The sequence below is a fragment of the Myiozetetes cayanensis genome, unplaced genomic scaffold (genome assembly GCF_022539395.1).
Source record: "Myiozetetes cayanensis isolate MyiCay16 unplaced genomic scaffold, myiCay2020 scf27, whole genome shotgun sequence".
NCBI classification, from domain to species: domain Eukaryota; kingdom Metazoa; phylum Chordata; class Aves; order Passeriformes; family Tyrannidae; genus Myiozetetes; species Myiozetetes cayanensis.
The window spans coordinates 4,704,087-4,720,267 of record NW_026087488.1 but is presented as its reverse complement, the minus strand read 5'-3'; the positions used below and the strand labels follow the sequence as shown (position 1 = coordinate 4,720,267).

Sequence of the window (16,181 nt, the reverse complement as noted above, 5' to 3'; positions counted from 1 at the left end):
TCCTGTGAGGTTTGGTCTGCCTCAAAGAGCAGATCAGTAAGCAAAGACCAAGTTGCTGTTTAAATTCAAAGCACACGATTCAGAGTGTTAGATTAACCCATTTATATAAACTGTTCCAAACTAACGTAAATTGGCATGGCTCCTTTGACAACACCAAGGGACTGTTAATGGGCAACAGGCAAAGCTCAAACGAGACAAACCATAACACACTTAGACAGCTCATTTTTATCGTCTTTGCAGGTATCATGACTCACACGACAGAGGAAACCATCGCTGAGGACGTGTTGCTTCTGAAGAACAGGCACAATTCATCACCTGAGACTCTTCCACGTTGTTATTTACACCCCATAGATGAGACTGCAGCTGGAGGCCAACCTTCATGTTACAGAGATGCAAAAACGATGTGTTCTTTTAGATTTTCAATGCAACCTTAGGGCATAAGAGTAAAAATAAAAAGTAGGAAAAAATACCTTGCTGTCGGCTGATTTTGCCACTGCACCTTTTAAGACACTAATTAAACATTAGATAGATGCAAAAATGTGAGGGAATATAATTCATTTGAAAGCTCTTTCTCATTCTTTTTGTGCTGAGGGTGAAATGCTAAAGCTCTCTTTGTTGTGAGCAATATGCCCAAGTTGAGCTTGCAGCTCTGGCAACTGAAACCCCGCTGGTTTTCCATCATAAGCACATTGTTGAAAGAAAACAAGCCCTGGCAGAAAAGGGATGAGAGAGAGAGAAACAGCAGAAGCTTTTTGTGGAGCTGACATCAGATGACCTACTGTCTGTGCTTTCCTTTTTGTCTCTCTGCTTGAGTAAGCTATAAACAGTGCCAAGACAATTTATACCAATAAAATGGAAATGTTATAATCTTTAGCTGAGGGATGCGATTGTACAATCTACCAAATAAAGCCATCAAAGTGACAATAAAAAGACACTCCCTTTGGAATTAAAAACTTTGGTTCCATTCCTGCGTATTTACAGATGCAAGTAATTCACAGCTTATATTTGGGAGGTTTTCTGCAACTGGGACAAGAATTGCTGGTAATTTCCCTGTAGCACCTTTCTTTTCTTTACTTTTTTTGCCCCCAATACATCCTCCAAGTTCCCAAAGCTGTGCCTATAAACCTACAAGAGCTGAAAGGTGAAACAAAAAAGCCCAGTGTCTGCAAAGTGATGCTCTATAGCCAAGTCTCTCCAGGTCCACTAAGATCTAAAGTAAGGACTGTCAGTCTCTGTGTGCCAGGAACTTGATGTAGCACCTGGTGACAGGAGCTCTGCCCAGTGGATTTTGCTGCCCAGACTGAATTTCTTAGTGAACACAATGAATGTTTATATAACATTTTGCATAGTTGTTTCTAATCCCTGTATCGGATTATTGGAGATGCAGATGTGGTTTTCAGTGATCTACATATTTTTGAAGCAATTTTCAACCCATTTTGGAGGGAGTAGTTTCCCTTCTTTTAGAGGAGGAATGACAGTACCTATTCAAAGATGATATTATTAAAGTCAAAACCATAAATATTACAAAAAAATAGGTAATTTCAGTTGGCTTTTAATAATTTTACTTGGTCCACAAGGAGTTAATTCTGTCCTGGACTGAGCACCTTTCAGGAAGATTTAAGAAAGTTCCTGGTCTGACACTCTTTTGCTGTCCCCTCCCTTCTTTGTTCTCTTCCTTCTTTCTCCGATTACAGTTCCAAAATCAACACCCAATCTCCTGAGGTCAATGGTTAATATTCCCCAGTGTTTATATAGTCTCCAGCAGCAGATCCCAGGCCTTTCAGCACCGGGCTAGCTCCAGCACCATGGCTGGCATCTTGGAGGTGATCCTGGCCATCAGGAAATACCTCATCATAATTTTAGTACCCCTTCTCGCTCTTGCTCTTCCTCTGGCAGTGCCTACCAAGGTAAGAATTTTTAAGTTCAATTTAAAAGCCAAATCTCTGCATCTCAGAGCTGCTCCTTGTAAGTGATAGAGGGAGCAGACCATACAGATTCTTTCTCAGAGAACATTTATTGCTTGAAGATCTCTTCTGTTTTTCCTGATCGAACATCTGCATTGGGGCAATATAAAAGCAATGATGGATGAACAGATACATCTGTGATTGCATGTTCTAGAAGAACACTCACTGACATGAGATTTGTGACTTTTGCTTTGCATCTGATTGATTTAGCAAAGGACTTTCTATGCTGAAGATTTTATGTGTGAACCTAAGTTCCAATCTAAGGTTCAATTTTAATCCCCCTTCTGATTTTCTAACAGTATCCAGTCCACGTTTTCTTTTTCCTTGTGTTGTCACTGCCACATAGAAGAAGCATTTTCCTTGGTCAGATGGACAAGACATTCTGACACATAAGGAAAAATGCTATGTATTTCACTCTTGTTTTAGCATATTTCTGTAAGAATCTTGCCAAACTAGGATTTTAAATTTAAAATGCCAAGTTTTGGAAGACTTACTTACGTACCTTCAGAAGTTAACTACCAGCAGCTGTAGTAGTGGGGCAGGTATTGCTGGGACATTGATCATTTTGATCACTGATCTGGGACATTGATCACTGATCATTTACACAGAGCTCTGTGAGCCAGCAGCCTGCCAGCCTTCTGCTGCTTCTTCACTCTGGCATGTTTCTCACACTCCCAATCTCTTTGCACAGAAATATCTCATCTCTGGCCTTCAGGTCTCTGATTACAGCCCCAGTATCTTGAAATAACTCATCCCAATCTGCCTCTCCTGTCACTGCTCTTTGGACATCAAGTCGTAGCTCTTCCCTCTGGTCTCTGCCTGTGCCTGTCTCCTGATCCCTGCTGACTCCCAGTTGATAGTCTCCTTCTCCAAGTTTCCTTCTCCACTTCACTAACTGTTCCCTGCCTGTCTCAAATCTCTTTCTTCCTCACAGCTCTGAGTGTTATCAGAGACTTTGGAGCTCTGACTGGAGGACTGCGAGCGTGAATGATAGAGTGGCACTGGCTGGAGGTGCAATGTGGTAACTGTTCAGGCGTGGCACCTAAGCAAATAAAATAGTTTAAATTATTACTTGAAAGCTTACTAGGAAGAAAAACAGAAAAAGTACCTTTTTTTTTAAAGTCAACTTTTCATAGGCAAAAGAGTTACTGAAGGGAAAAGAGATCTGGATCAGAAGAGTTCTAAGAAGCCAGACAGAGATTTTTTTTTTTTTTAATCTTGAGCCCACAAGTTCAAGATCACTTGCTGGAGGCATTGTTACATACAGTAAGTCCATGGTGTTACCTGTGGAATGATCTGGCAGTCTTGGGTCAGTTCCTCTGTGAAAATGACTCTCTCTGGTTTCTATGTAGTCAGCAAGAACACAGAAATTTAAAACAGCCTGGACTTTTCCCTTTGCAACGTGTAAGAAGATTGTTTGGGTTAGAATTGTGCACCCTGGCAATGCTGAGCAGGAAAAGCTGGTGCCTCCACATGCAGCAGTGATGTGAGCAGGCAGCTCACAGGATGGAATTTCACATTTTTCTATTCTGTTGTGCTATTAACCTGCCCTATAATGACAGAGCAGTGGACACCAAACTATTATAATTGAGAGCAAAAATGCTAAAAATTTTACTTAAAGACAGACAAATGTCCTTACAGGAAAACTGACTTTGTGAAAAGGTTTTTTCCCACTTTTACTGATTTCCCACAGCAGGATGGAAGCCAGTAACACTGTGCCTATGAGATATATCCCAGAGCATGCTAGAGTCTCTCAGAAGGCACCCATTGGTGTCTTTTAAGAACAAAAATGGATAAAAAGGGTCATCAAAATGAAGAATTTCTTTCAGTGCTTTATGGAATGGATAATTAAGGTTCTTACTGCTCTCACTCAAAAATAAGGCTCAAAAAGGCATATTTTCATCTCTTCTTGAATCTTTTCATATTTACTTCTCAAACCTGGCTGCTTTGGTAATTCATCACCTAGATTGCTGTTTTCCTGTTTCCTGTAGAATCCTGAGCTACCCCCTTCATCCCCTTCACCAGCTCCATAACCTCCATGCCACGGTCAGAAGTCCTGAACATGTTCTAAAGCAACACAAATTCTACCAGCCATTATTCCAGCTCCTTGTTTTAATCCTCTGTAATCCAGCTTCGATAAGCATTACTACGATTTCATTCATACTGTCCAGTGTATTTTAGTGGTCATTCTTTATCCAAGGCCAAACAACCACGTTTTGCTTCCTTTGGATTTGCTGTCACTCATTATTGTGTGAGTTCCAAAATGAGGAAGACACCACAGTCTGCAATATTACTTCTTCTTACTTTCATCCCCAGCCCAACCATATGAAAATCTGTTGTGAGAAGTAATTCTGAATCTCACTGTCTTAAACATTTTTATATAAAATTTGGAGGAGTTGCCCAAAGCTGAACTAAATAAATGTTTTCTCGGAAGACGAGTAAAATGAAATAGGGGATCATACTTGTCAAACAAACAAGTCAGTGAAAGCTGAAAGGACCTGTGACCAGTCTGTCAGTGAGCCTTTCAAAACCTCTACTAAGCTAAAAATCCAATGAAAAATTGTAGAAGTATTTACAGTACAAGGAATCTTGAGATTAGCTGGGGTTCACCTGTGCCATATCCCGGAACACGCTGAGCAAAAGGTGAAGAAGCCTTTACTGGATCATAACTATTTCTGCAACTCAAGGACATAAATACAGAATATAACACTATCAGCATAATCAGGAATCCCTTATCATGAAAGGTTCAAAGTCATCCATTTGTTTCTTTTCCTAAGTTACTATTTTTTCACCCCCTGGAGGTTTCATCTACTCCTTGGAGTTCTGACAAGGTTGTTGAACAGTTTGTTATTTGATTAAAATCTGCATAGTTCAGAGGATACATGGGAGACAGGAAATAACCTTTTCTCTAATCCCTTTATCAGGTAATTAATGTAATTATGGGCTGTTGCCTTCTGAAAGCCCAAGTGCCATGTACAGTGTGTTCTGATCGTGTCTCCTCTTCCCCTCTTGCCCCCCAGGAGGCAGAATGCGGTTATGTTATCATAGTGATGGCACTTTTATGGTGCACAGAAGCCCTGCCATTGGCTGTCACAGCTCTCCTGCCTGTCCTGCTGTTCCCGCTAATGAATATCATGGATTCAACAACAGTAAGAGATACTACCCCATTGACATTGGCCTATGTGTTAATCAGTCATTAATAAGCTTCTCTTATTCGGGGATTATTTCCTATTATTACTATTGTTGTTGTTGTTGTTGTTGTTATTATTATTATTACTATTCCAATGCTGTTACACAGAGAATTGGCTGTCTTCTTCACAGAATAGAACTTGCACAAGCCCAGAGTGAGCTCTGGGTGGAGCTGCTCATCTGAAATCAAAACAAATTCACTGTTCAGATGCAACCCAGAGTTACTCTGTGTTGATGGCTTTGGAACAACCTCCCTCAGAAAGTGCCTGCTCTCTTGGCTTCTAGTGACTGTTTTCTCTCCCTTGTTCCACGTTACAGGTCTGTCGGGAATATTTAAAGGACACGAACATGCTCTTTATAGGGGGACTGGTGATGGCCATTGCCATTGAGCAATGGAACCTACACAAGCGTGTGGCCCTGAAGGTCTTGCTTCTCACTGGTGTCAGACCAGCCCTGTGAGTAACAGTCCTGAAAACACCATGGGATAAAGGACTTTAAGGCATTAGTCCCCATCTCCTATGGGAATCTGCAAATCATACCCTACAAATGCTTTCCTGCAGTCCAAGGGAGTTAGTGCCTGAGCTAACCTTGCAAGTGGGGATCCTCTGATGACTTACAGACCTTGTGTGCCTTTTCTTGAATTCCAAATGCCTTTAGGTGGAGAAATAGCAACAAGAGAGTCAATGCTGGTAAGACACAGGTTCAAACAGTCAGGAAAGAGCACAGAGGAAAGACAGAAAACATGGACTGTCTGCCTGCTCCACTGATTGCCAAGAGAAGAGAAAACCTGAGAATGCTTCTTTGGAAAACAACAAGTGTTTTCCAGACTAACTCTAAGCTATGCAGAGGCTGCATCCCCCTATTTAATCTCTCTTAGCTCCTAACAAGAGGGAATGCTGAAGGAAATTACAAAGCAATAGAATAAAAATGCATACAAGATAAATCCCTTTCCATCTCATATATAATCTACATCTCATCTACAGAATAATTCTGAGGCAAATCACAGAGTAATACTGAACCGAGGATTAGAATTTTAGATGCGTAAGAAGAGAATCTTAAATAATAGAGGTGGGATAAAATTAGAGAAAAATAAGGATCCTCATCCTTATGGTTTAAACTGATTGCCATTTGGAATCAAATTCAGCTTGTAATTCCCCTTTAAAAGATATTATAATGCATTAACATGTGTTATTGAGATGGCACGTCTTCCTCGGAAGCATGCGGAATAAGCAGGACCTGAGTAGGTAAATTGTTTGATCCAAGCTACCAGGTTCCAATTTGCAGTCATAGGAATGTAAAGAATTGGTTGAAATTGGAAAAAAGTAAAATTAATGTTGCATCTCACTGTGTTATTCACAAAGTGGATCAGGGTAAGAGGAAGTGCTGGGTGGGAATTGCTGAGCATGTTCCAAACCCAGCACTTGCAGTTGAATCTTTGCAACAAAAATAGAACATTGCAGTGCCGAGTTTGGATCCAGCTTTTCCAACCCTTCTCATTCCAGACTTCTCATGGGTTTCATGGTCGTGACTGCCTTCCTGTCGATGTGGATCAGCAACACAGCCACCACTGCCGTGATGGTCCCCATAGCACAGGCAGTGCTGGATCAGCTGCACAGGTCAGAACTGGAATCCAGTGATGCTGGCCAAGCGTCTGAAAACATCAACAAAGCCTTTGAGCTGCAGGAAGGGTCAACTCCACCTGTTAACTCAAAAGAGAAAGAGGAAAAAGGTGAGTGGGTTCTGGCTGGCTTTCTCTTTGGGGGGATGGAGGATGACCTGAGGCCTTCTTCACTGTCATAAGGGCTGCCAGTTAATTCTAAAAGAACACACCTCAAGCATCCTGACTGCATCACACAGCATTGATGAAGTTCTTGCATCAACCACACAAAACCACCATAAGATCTATTGACCTGACTGAAGTTGGAAATAGATCTAAAAATATGAAGAGATGATAAATAATCAGTAATCCAACAACAGGAATACATTCTCCATTGGCTGAAGCTTTTACATGAGGCTTGATATTTTTATGAATCTTTGCCTTATTTCAATTATTGCCTACTGTCTAACTGATCAGATAATATTGAATTCCCATGGGAAAATTCCTGACCTACTTCAAGCCAGAAGGGTAGAGATTAAAATGATCTTTCTAATCCAAAGATACACAATCAAGCAATAATATCTCTTTACCAGCTGTCTTGCCCTCCCCTCATGTTTGACATGACACCACTGTTTCTGTAAGTCCCAGGGCCAGCAGTCAGGTGCGGGTACAGAACAAGTTCCCTTCAGCCCAGCTCCTCTGGCTCTGCTGGAACTCCCTGAATTCTCATCTCTCTGCACTCCATGTGCAGTTCAGACATCACCCTAGTTCACCAAGAAGTGTTAGCCAAATGGGCAGAAGATCAAAAATGTAACAATGCCGGTCTTAAAATGAGGACATTTGGTTTCTTCAGCTTTGAGTCCATTGTGTCCTAGCCTTGAAATACTGAGCTGTGCAGGCACAGTATCTTTTCCTGTCCAACCAAGCTTCTGCATCTCTTTTGTTCCTTGGGACCCAGATAATACTCATGTCCTGATGATTGAGGAGGACAGAAAGAGAAATGAAGCTCTGCTAGAGGCGAAACACTTGAAACTGTGCAAGGGAATGTCTCTCTGTATTTGTTACTCATCCAGTATTGGAGGGATTGCAACTCTGACTGGGACAACACCAAATCTGGTACTGCAAGGACAAATTAATGAGTAAGTCATAGTACCTCCCCTGTTCTAATTCATTAAGTAAATACAGAAGAGAATGTGTAATTTTGGATGCTAACAGCCACCTGCATTTTACAGCCTCTATGAAGATAATGGTGGTGTCATCAACTTTGCCTCCTGGTTCTCCTTTGCCTTCCCCACCATGGTTGTGCTGCTGGTTTTGGCATGGATTTGGCTAGAGATACTGTACTTGGGCTTTAAGTGAGTACCCTTCACCCTCTGCAGTCCAGCTGGTGGGCCTGTGAGCAAGGACTCATTGCACAAGTAATCCTTTTATTGGTGGGGAAAGTCACACAGCAAGCGACGAATTCCTCACATAGAGACAAGTGAAACAACCCAGTCTGTCTGTTAAAATACTGCAGCTTTTTCTCTGAGGAATCTGGTCAAATCCCAGCTAAATGCACTCTGTAGGTACAAATAGGAAGTTCTAACATCATATGACCTGTTCTGTGGCAATGTTGTCATGTCCTAAGAGATTGCTGTGCTTCAAAGCAGGAAGTGCCTTTGTGACAAGTGTTGTTTCAGACCTAGAGGATTAGTCTTGTGCTGTTATTTCCAGTACTAATCACCCCAGCTTACATTACCTACCTGTTTAATACTTAGTCTGTCAAGTTTGTGTTATCCCCAAATTCCCTTGTTTTACATGGAAAGAGTACTGCAATACCTGAAATGGTATTTTCATCTTCAGATTCCTCCCTTAAAATTCTCATTTTCTGTCATTTTAAAAAGCTTGGCAACTCTTTACTTCCTAGTGATCATAATAGCCTTGTCAGTCACACTAACCTTGTCCTGGTCTAGTGGAAGAGGTCCCTGCCCTTGGCAGGGGGTTGCAGTGAGATGGTCTTCAAGGTCCCTTCCAACCCAAACCATTCTGTGATTCTATAGTATTTTCCCCCATGTGCTCAGATAGCACAATCCTTTTTGTATTTAAATCATGAGCTTTTAGGGGCAGGAAGCTGCTTTCTGATCACCTTGGCAAGCCATGGCACAATGCAGTTAGTACCCACCATGGCTGCTGATCTTATGATTATAATATATTTAATTGCAATATTCGTATATCTAAAAGATATTATGACTGAGTATAAAATTTGAATTCTTAACTGAGGTTATCTGGCAAATGTCTCTGATATTTCTTGTCTGTTTTCTTCTAGTTTTAAGGAGAATTTCGGCTGTGTTGCAAGTCCCTCTGCCAAGGCTAAGGAGAAGGAGGCCTATGCCGTCATCAGGGAAGAGAGCAGGAAATTGGGCAGAATGAAATTTGCAGAAATAGCAGTTTTGGTCCTCTTCATACTCATGGTACTGCTCTGGTTTACAAGAGATCCTGGGTTCATACCAGGCTGGGCAACAGTTCTTTTCAACAAAGATAATATAAGGTACTACCACTTTTATTCCTCAATTTGAATAAAATAAGCATGCTGGATTTTATAAAAAAATGAAAACATAGCTGACTAAATATCTGACTGGTCTGTTGCAGGTATGTCACTGATGGTACAGTTGCCATCTTCATTGCAATTTTGTTGTTCATCATCCCTTCTGGCTTTTACAATGCACAAACAGGTGAGTTTACTGAAACATTAACAATCAACTACTGGAATAAGTACATGGGAAGTTTCACATCTGAGGTTTACAAAAGAAATTTCAAATATTAAATAAGATTTCAAACTGCTCTTCCTGCATAGCTACAGCTTTCTGTTGAGGTTAGGCAAGCCACGTATCCCATAAAAGTTCTTTGCTTCTCATTATTCAACTAAGTAGGAGACTCTTATCCCAGCAGTGTTCCTGCCTCCGCTATACACGTGTGTGTATTCTCCTGAGGCTGGAATCTTCAGGAGAGATAATGACTTAACAGAAACACACACAGGTCTGCAGATATGTTGCCTCACTTTTAGCTCACCCCTGCATTGTACTGTGCTTTTGGAAGCAGCTGCAGATCATTCATTAAGTGTCTTTGCCAGTCAAGTTTTAAAACCTTTGTTGGTGAGGTTTTTAGCATTTGCTGTGGGAGGTAATTCCAGGTCTTGCTGACAGAAGGGTTTCCTGATGTTCAGACTAAAGTCATGTCCCACCAAGAAGTTCTCCTTTCTTTGGAAAATGTAATATGACTTACAAAACATTTGGATTTCAGATGGCAGTTCAAAGTTCCAAGCACCTCCACCTCTTCTGGAATGGAAAGTAGTTCATGAGAAAATGCCATGGAGTATTGTGTTTCTGCTGGGAGGTGGCTTTGCCTTAGCCAAAGGCAGTGAGGTAACATTCCTTGGCTTGCCTGGGATTTGTGTCTTCCTATAAATGTAGTATCTTCTTCTTCCAAATTCTCTGAAAGGGAAAGCATGTTCTTTTCTAGGTAACCTAACAAATGATCCTGTCTAGGAAAATTGGCTCTTGCATATCTTTCTGTAGAGAGCAGTTTGTATCAGAACAGCTATGAGAGGGGAAGGTCGAATTGACAGGAGAATTGTAAATGGAATGCAATGTGGTTATTTCCTCTCCAACCTATCCTGACAGCCCTTTATCCTCTGTTGCAGGAATCTGGTCTGTCTACATGGTTAGGTACCCAGACTGACTCCCCTGCAGAGCATCCCTCACCCAGCCATTGCTTTCCTGGTGTGTCTCCTTGTTGCCACTTTCACCGAATGCACCAGCAATGTGGCCACCACCACCCTCTTTCTCCCTATTGTGGCTTCAATGGTAAGTTCCAGCATTTCAAAATAGTCTTATAAGAACAGTTTTCAACTCTTCTCCAAGCATACATCTGCTCAATTGTCAAAATTAACTGGCTGCCATAGCCAAGCACTGGTTTGTGTATCCAAACACAGACACAAGACTTAAAACAAACATATCTGTATCTGTGTGAATGTATTGTATATAAATACACTGTGCCTAGTTCAACCATTCTAAAATCATTGCTGGTGAAGAGTAAAGGGATTAAATTCATTGGCATATTAGACTTTGCCTTCTGGCCTAAACAACCCCATGAGGTCACTGCCAGCTGTACTTGTTTTTTCCAATTTGCTCTGCATGGAGGCAGCAACAGCAGCAGCATTTGCTTCCCTGCAGCATTCCATTCCTGTATTTCACTCTGACCACTGGCCTTCCAGAAGTCTCTGAGGGTGATAGCATGACCTGATTCAGACTTTTTGCATTTCCACTGGAGATTCCTGTTGCTGGGGTAGACAGAGTTCTGCACTGTGAAAAGCTGGTTCCAGATAGAAACTGCAATAAGCTCTTCCAAAATCTTTTTGCATAGGCCACAGACTCCAGCAAACCCCTGAACTGATCCACTTACCTTCAGAGTGTGGGCTGCCCCGTCTCCTCAGATAATTTAATTTTGTTCTTAACCAATTTGAAGCCAATCTACAATTTTTTTCCCAGGGTTTAGAGTTGAATGCAACCATTATTATCCACTTACACAGCAGCATCAGGAACACAAAACCCTGACCACAAAATCAATTCCTGCATTTGTTGCATAAAGACATGGACTAGAAGTGTCTAAAGCAGCACCAAAATGTGTGTGGCTGCAGTGTTTGATGAAGGACGAGGTTTCTGACAGGGACAAATACAATCAGTTGTCTGACAAAAGATTTCTCTGCATTTTTGTGTGTCAAAGCCATCTTCTTTGCTCTCCCTTCCTGCACAGGCTGAAGCCATTTGCCTCAACCCACTCTATGTCATGCTGCCCTGCACACTTTCTGCATCGCTGGCATTCATGCTCCCTGTGGCCACTCCTCCCAACGCCATTGTCTTCTCCTATGGACAGCTCAAGGTTATTGATATGGTGAGGAAAAAACATGTTCTTGTCAGACTTTTCACCTCTAGATTTGATCTTTCTTTTTCTAATATTGGTTCTTCTTGTGGGAGTGTTAGAAAACTCACTGTGCTCAGCTGATGTAAAATGGAAAGAAGACACACGTTGCATTAAGAAAGGGTCACACTGACTCTCATATACACTCAGAGTCTTATAAAGGTGCTATTGAGCTTTTAAAGAACAACCAAGGCCTCTTGTGCCAATGAGAAACAGCAATGTCTAAGGGCTTGAAAAGCCCAAATGTAGAGCATAGAGGTGTCAGAGCCCTGTCATCTGGGCAGTCCTTCTGCATAGACTGGGGACAGTCTGGGACATCTCATGGGGCTACCCTGATGCTCTGAGAAATCACTGTGTTAAAGACAGATGGACACGGAATCCATGTCTCTTGATAACTTTTCTAGTTTATAACTGATCCAAGAAGAATTCCAAAGTAACATTAAGGAAAATGCCAGGTCAGAAGAGAAAGTTCTACATAAGTGAGTTAAAAGGATTTCAGGACTTCTAGTTAAGGAGTTTTATCCAATGGAAACTCATTTCCCCCCACCCAATACAAATTACATTTGTGAAGAAAACCAGCTTAAAATAATTTGATGGACTACTGAAAAAAGGCCAGAGGGAATCTGTCAATACAAACAAGCCCAACCAGCAAGAAAGAAGAGAAAATGCTCAGTTCAACTAACAATGCTTCTTTTTTTAAAATTCTAGGTCAAAGCTGGATTTGTACTCAACATTCTGGGAGTTCTGACAATAACTCTTGCCATCAATACCTGGGCTTCATCTTTGTTCCAGCTACAAACTTTCCCATCTTGGGCAAACAAGACAGGCATGTGCCCATAACGTGGAGAGGCGAAGGAACCAGTGACTGTTCCTGTTAGAGCTGCAATGAGAGCAGGACTGCCATCCAGGCCAGTTTTGCCAAGGCAGTGGTATAGAGACAGGTCTGTTCTGTGGAAAGGGACAAGTCACCTGCAAGCAAAACCACTGTGTTGATAACAGCAATAAAATTGCACAAGAGTGCTGTTAGCTGGCAATTTTGTCACCCCAGCAGTAAGACAACGTAACCTTTGGCTTTTCCGCTGTCCCAGGAACCTTTAGATTTTCTGTCTCCGGAGGGGCATTTTCCCCAACTGCTTTTCCAATCCACCTGTAAAGTCTGAAATCTACCGTGAGAAAAAAGAGAGCTGTTTATATGTATATATATAAAAGGAAGACTCTGTGTTCCTGATTTCATGAATAGATCTGTGTCTTGTCACAACTAGCACAACTATTCATATGTATAGGTGTGTATGTTCTAACTGTACATGATTGTTATATACTCTTATGGGCATTGACAGCATTACAGACGGATCACATACTCTCAGTCACTTCTGTTTTTGAAATATATTTATTTGCAGTCCTCTTGTTATGAATGTAAAAGACTATTTCCCCCCCCATTGTTATTTATATCAGATTACACCCTGCAAGATCATGATAGGACCAGCAATATTCCCTTGAGAAGGAGAGAATCCCTGTGCCCTAAAATAAACATGATTGAATTAAAGTGGTTTTTAAAGTACCCCTGTGTTCTGCATAATTTTTTAATTATATATCACTCCTTCTGTCTTCCATGTATCAACTACTTGTCTGTTTGCTTATTTAAAATATCTTTAAATAATCAGAGAAATCAGCATAATTGTTTTTCTCTTATCTTTAAAATAGTTAATATTTTAGTATTATTATTGACAGTCGAATTTTCTTGGTATGCTAAACCCAAGATTTTCCTTTTAAAAACCATGTAATACTGTTAAATATTTAATCCCTCTTCTGCTGCAACTGACTTTCAGTAGCCCATAAACTCCTAATGACCAAATTGACAAAGCCGCTGGAAAATTCAAAGACACTTTGCTGAAACTGTCTCTTAGTACCATAACTGAGGCTGGGTTCAGACAGAGCAGTTTTTCAACATGTGCCCCTGAGGTTTGCACTGAAATCTTTGTTCTGTTGTTGCCTGCCTAAATTTTGCACAAAGAATGTTGCGTTTTGGAAGTCCCACCCTGGTGGCATCCCCATACTGGTTCCATCAGAGTGAACATGAGGGAATTTCACTCAAAATGACTATGTGCTCTTCAAAATCTTTCTTCTTTCTTTCTCAGTCCTAAATATTAGGAGACAAGGGCAATGTGCAGTGTACATTTGATTTACAAAATGTCTGAATTCACTGACCTCCAGTAGTTTCTTTCCAGTTCCAGGTCTCCAGGCAAATCTGGTGCCTGCTGGTCACTGATCCCTCTTGCACTGGTGGTTTCACTGGCCAATTGCTCTGGGAAACCACTGTCCTGGAAAGAACAGCCTGTTATTAACCATTCTTGGAAGCCTTTTTTGTTAGTCTACTTTATTCCGAGGCTGTGATGAGCTCATAAGAAACTCACATTTCAACCCGGTCTAGTGGAAAGTGCCCCTGCCCATGGTAGGGGTTTGGAACAAAATGATCTTTAAGGTCCCTTCCAACCAAAAACACCCTGAGATTCCATGATTCAAGAACTAAACTTGACTTGTACCCCTAAAGCAGTTTTTCACAATACAACGCTATTAATCCTGATGATGCATCTGTATTTCTCCCACTAATATTGTCAGTGAATATTGGCAAGCTTGGGACAAATGCTGCCCAACATTCTATGGAAGTGGAGAAATGCTAAAAGGGTGTGCATGTATTGGCACTGGCTGCTTATGGAGCACTGCAGTTAGGAAGATCCAAGCACACTCCAAGAAAGAAAGAAGACAGACCAGTTGTACTGGTTATTAGACATAGTTAAGGGGCTAAAAAAATAACCAAAAAACCGACCCAAACCAACACACACACATTTCTGCCAAGCCAGTTATAAGAAGATAATCATGTGCTAGCCTAAGCCTCTGGCAGGAGTAGAACACTGTTAGCTGTCTTCTAGTTAGCTAAATATTAATCATCCTGTTTAGAACCAATCATGTCACTAACTGGCCAGAAACTTGGTTAAAGGTTGTGGTACCAAGAAGGTGTAGTGTTTTCTCTCTACCTGCAGTATTCCTCGACTTCTGCAGAAAATATGATGAGCAAGGTAAATATCAAAGGAATACTCCCATTGTTAGGAAATTTGTAATTTTTTTGAGAGGGATATAGGAGGCCATACCTGATGAGGTCAGAAGCCCAGCAGAGAGGGAAGCCAAGCTCATAGAAAAGCAAGAGGTCCTTGGCTCCAAAATGCACTGTGACAAGAAGGAAAAAAAGGCAGAGAGTAAAGAGAACTTCCACTTGGGCCTTGCACCAGTGACCACCACCGATGCTGGCCAGCATGCCCGCGGTGCCCAGGCACGCCTCGAGGATGGCCACCCGGAACGTCCGCGTGCGCCTGTCACTGGTGTCGGCCACGTAGGCAAAGCAGCTGGCCAGGATCAGGTTGTAGTCTCCCGTCAGGCCACTCAGAAGGCGTCCCAGGAGAAAGTAGGCGACGTGCAGCTCCAGGTACATGACGAGCAGGTAGATGGCCGTTTGCAGGGCCAGGCCCGCTGCCGGCAGGATGAGCGCCGGACGGCGGCCCACGCTGTCGCTCCATGGTCCAAAGAGAGTCACGGAGAAGAGACTGACAAAGAAGCCCCCAGGTTGATGTAGAGGTTCCAGTGGGAGACCAGGGCTTCCACCTCCTGCAAGAGAAACAGGAGACTCTTAACAGCACCCAGTGCCACCCTGGGCTCTCCACTCCCCCCCTCTCCCCAAGCTGTCCTTCCCCTCCAGGCTCCCTGCTCCCCTGGGGTCTCCACTCTCTCCACGGACACCCCACTCCTCCCGAGCTCCCCTCTCCCTGTTCCTCCCTTCTCCCAGGGCCTCCCTGCACCCCCAGGGCTCCTCTTGGACTCTCTGCTCCCTTTGGGCTCCCCTCTCACCTGAGTCCCCCGCTCCCCGGGACTCCTTTGTCCCCCCTCTCCCCGGTGCCCCCTCACCTGTCGCAGCGGGTCGGGGGCAGCGCTGCTGTTCCCGCAGCCGGCGGAGCCGCTGCTGCTGTGGCCGTAGTAGCCACCCTCGGTTCCCAGAGGGTCCCACAGGTACTGAAACAAAGATATTTAGGCAGCACCAAAGTCTGACCAATGTGAAGTCCTTCCTTTTCATTGACAGCACTGGAGATAACCTCCATGAGTGCGTCCAAGGGAATGACAAAAGCAAAAACCTTCTATTCGAAAAAGTCATTACACATTCATGCTAAATCCCACCTTTTCCGCTCCCCCCGCTGTATAGCGCCACTGTAATTATTTCACGGTCTTTGCTGCCATCTATCGTCTTTTTATTACAATTAGTGTCCAGTGTTACACAGTCTTTGTTCCAACAGTACATTAATTCTTAGTAGTGTTGGATGACTTCTTTTCTTCTTGAATAACTCTTTTTTTCTTTTCTTTTTCTTTTTTTCCGCGAATGCTGAATGCTGATTAGTTACTTGTCAGTTGGAAGAGAGATCTCCTACCTACTT

At 42.4% G+C, this 16,181-nt stretch overlaps 2 protein-coding genes across 4 annotated transcripts; one reads left to right on the top strand and one right to left on the bottom strand.

Annotated features, from left to right (window-relative positions):
• The first annotated feature begins 1,735 nt into the window (after nt 1-1,735).
• LOC126643583 (solute carrier family 13 member 2-like) lies at nt 1,736-12,561 on the top strand. Its single transcript, XM_050322065.1, is given in 13 exon segments — nt 1,736-1,907; nt 4,985-5,113; nt 5,472-5,608; nt 6,656-6,882; nt 7,709-7,889; nt 7,983-8,105; nt 9,056-9,277; nt 9,379-9,461; nt 10,030-10,151; nt 10,430-10,459; nt 10,461-10,592; nt 11,542-11,679; nt 12,415-12,561. Coding segments are annotated over 13 exon segments (1,758 nt in total). The 5' UTR covers nt 1,736-1,805; the 3' UTR covers nt 12,547-12,561.
• Nucleotides 12,499-15,959, bottom strand: LOC126643578 (uncharacterized). Of its 3 annotated transcripts, none has more exons than XM_050322056.1 (5): nt 15,661-15,959; nt 14,853-15,363; nt 13,912-14,024; nt 12,772-12,869; nt 12,499-12,690 (listed from the first exon to the last, which is right to left on the bottom strand). In XM_050322056.1, the coding sequence occupies exons 1-5, from the start codon at nt 15,902-15,904 to the stop codon at nt 12,499-12,501; spliced, it is 1,158 nt and encodes a 385-aa protein (XP_050178013.1). In that variant the 5' UTR covers nt 15,905-15,959. The 3 variants fall into 3 exon arrangements, with proteins under 3 accessions (XP_050178013.1, XP_050178014.1, XP_050178015.1); XM_050322057.1 differs by having other exon boundaries at nt 12,499-12,675; XM_050322058.1 differs by lacking the exon at nt 12,499-12,690 and having other exon boundaries at nt 12,730-12,869.
• Between the last annotated feature and the right edge of the window lie 222 nt (nt 15,960-16,181).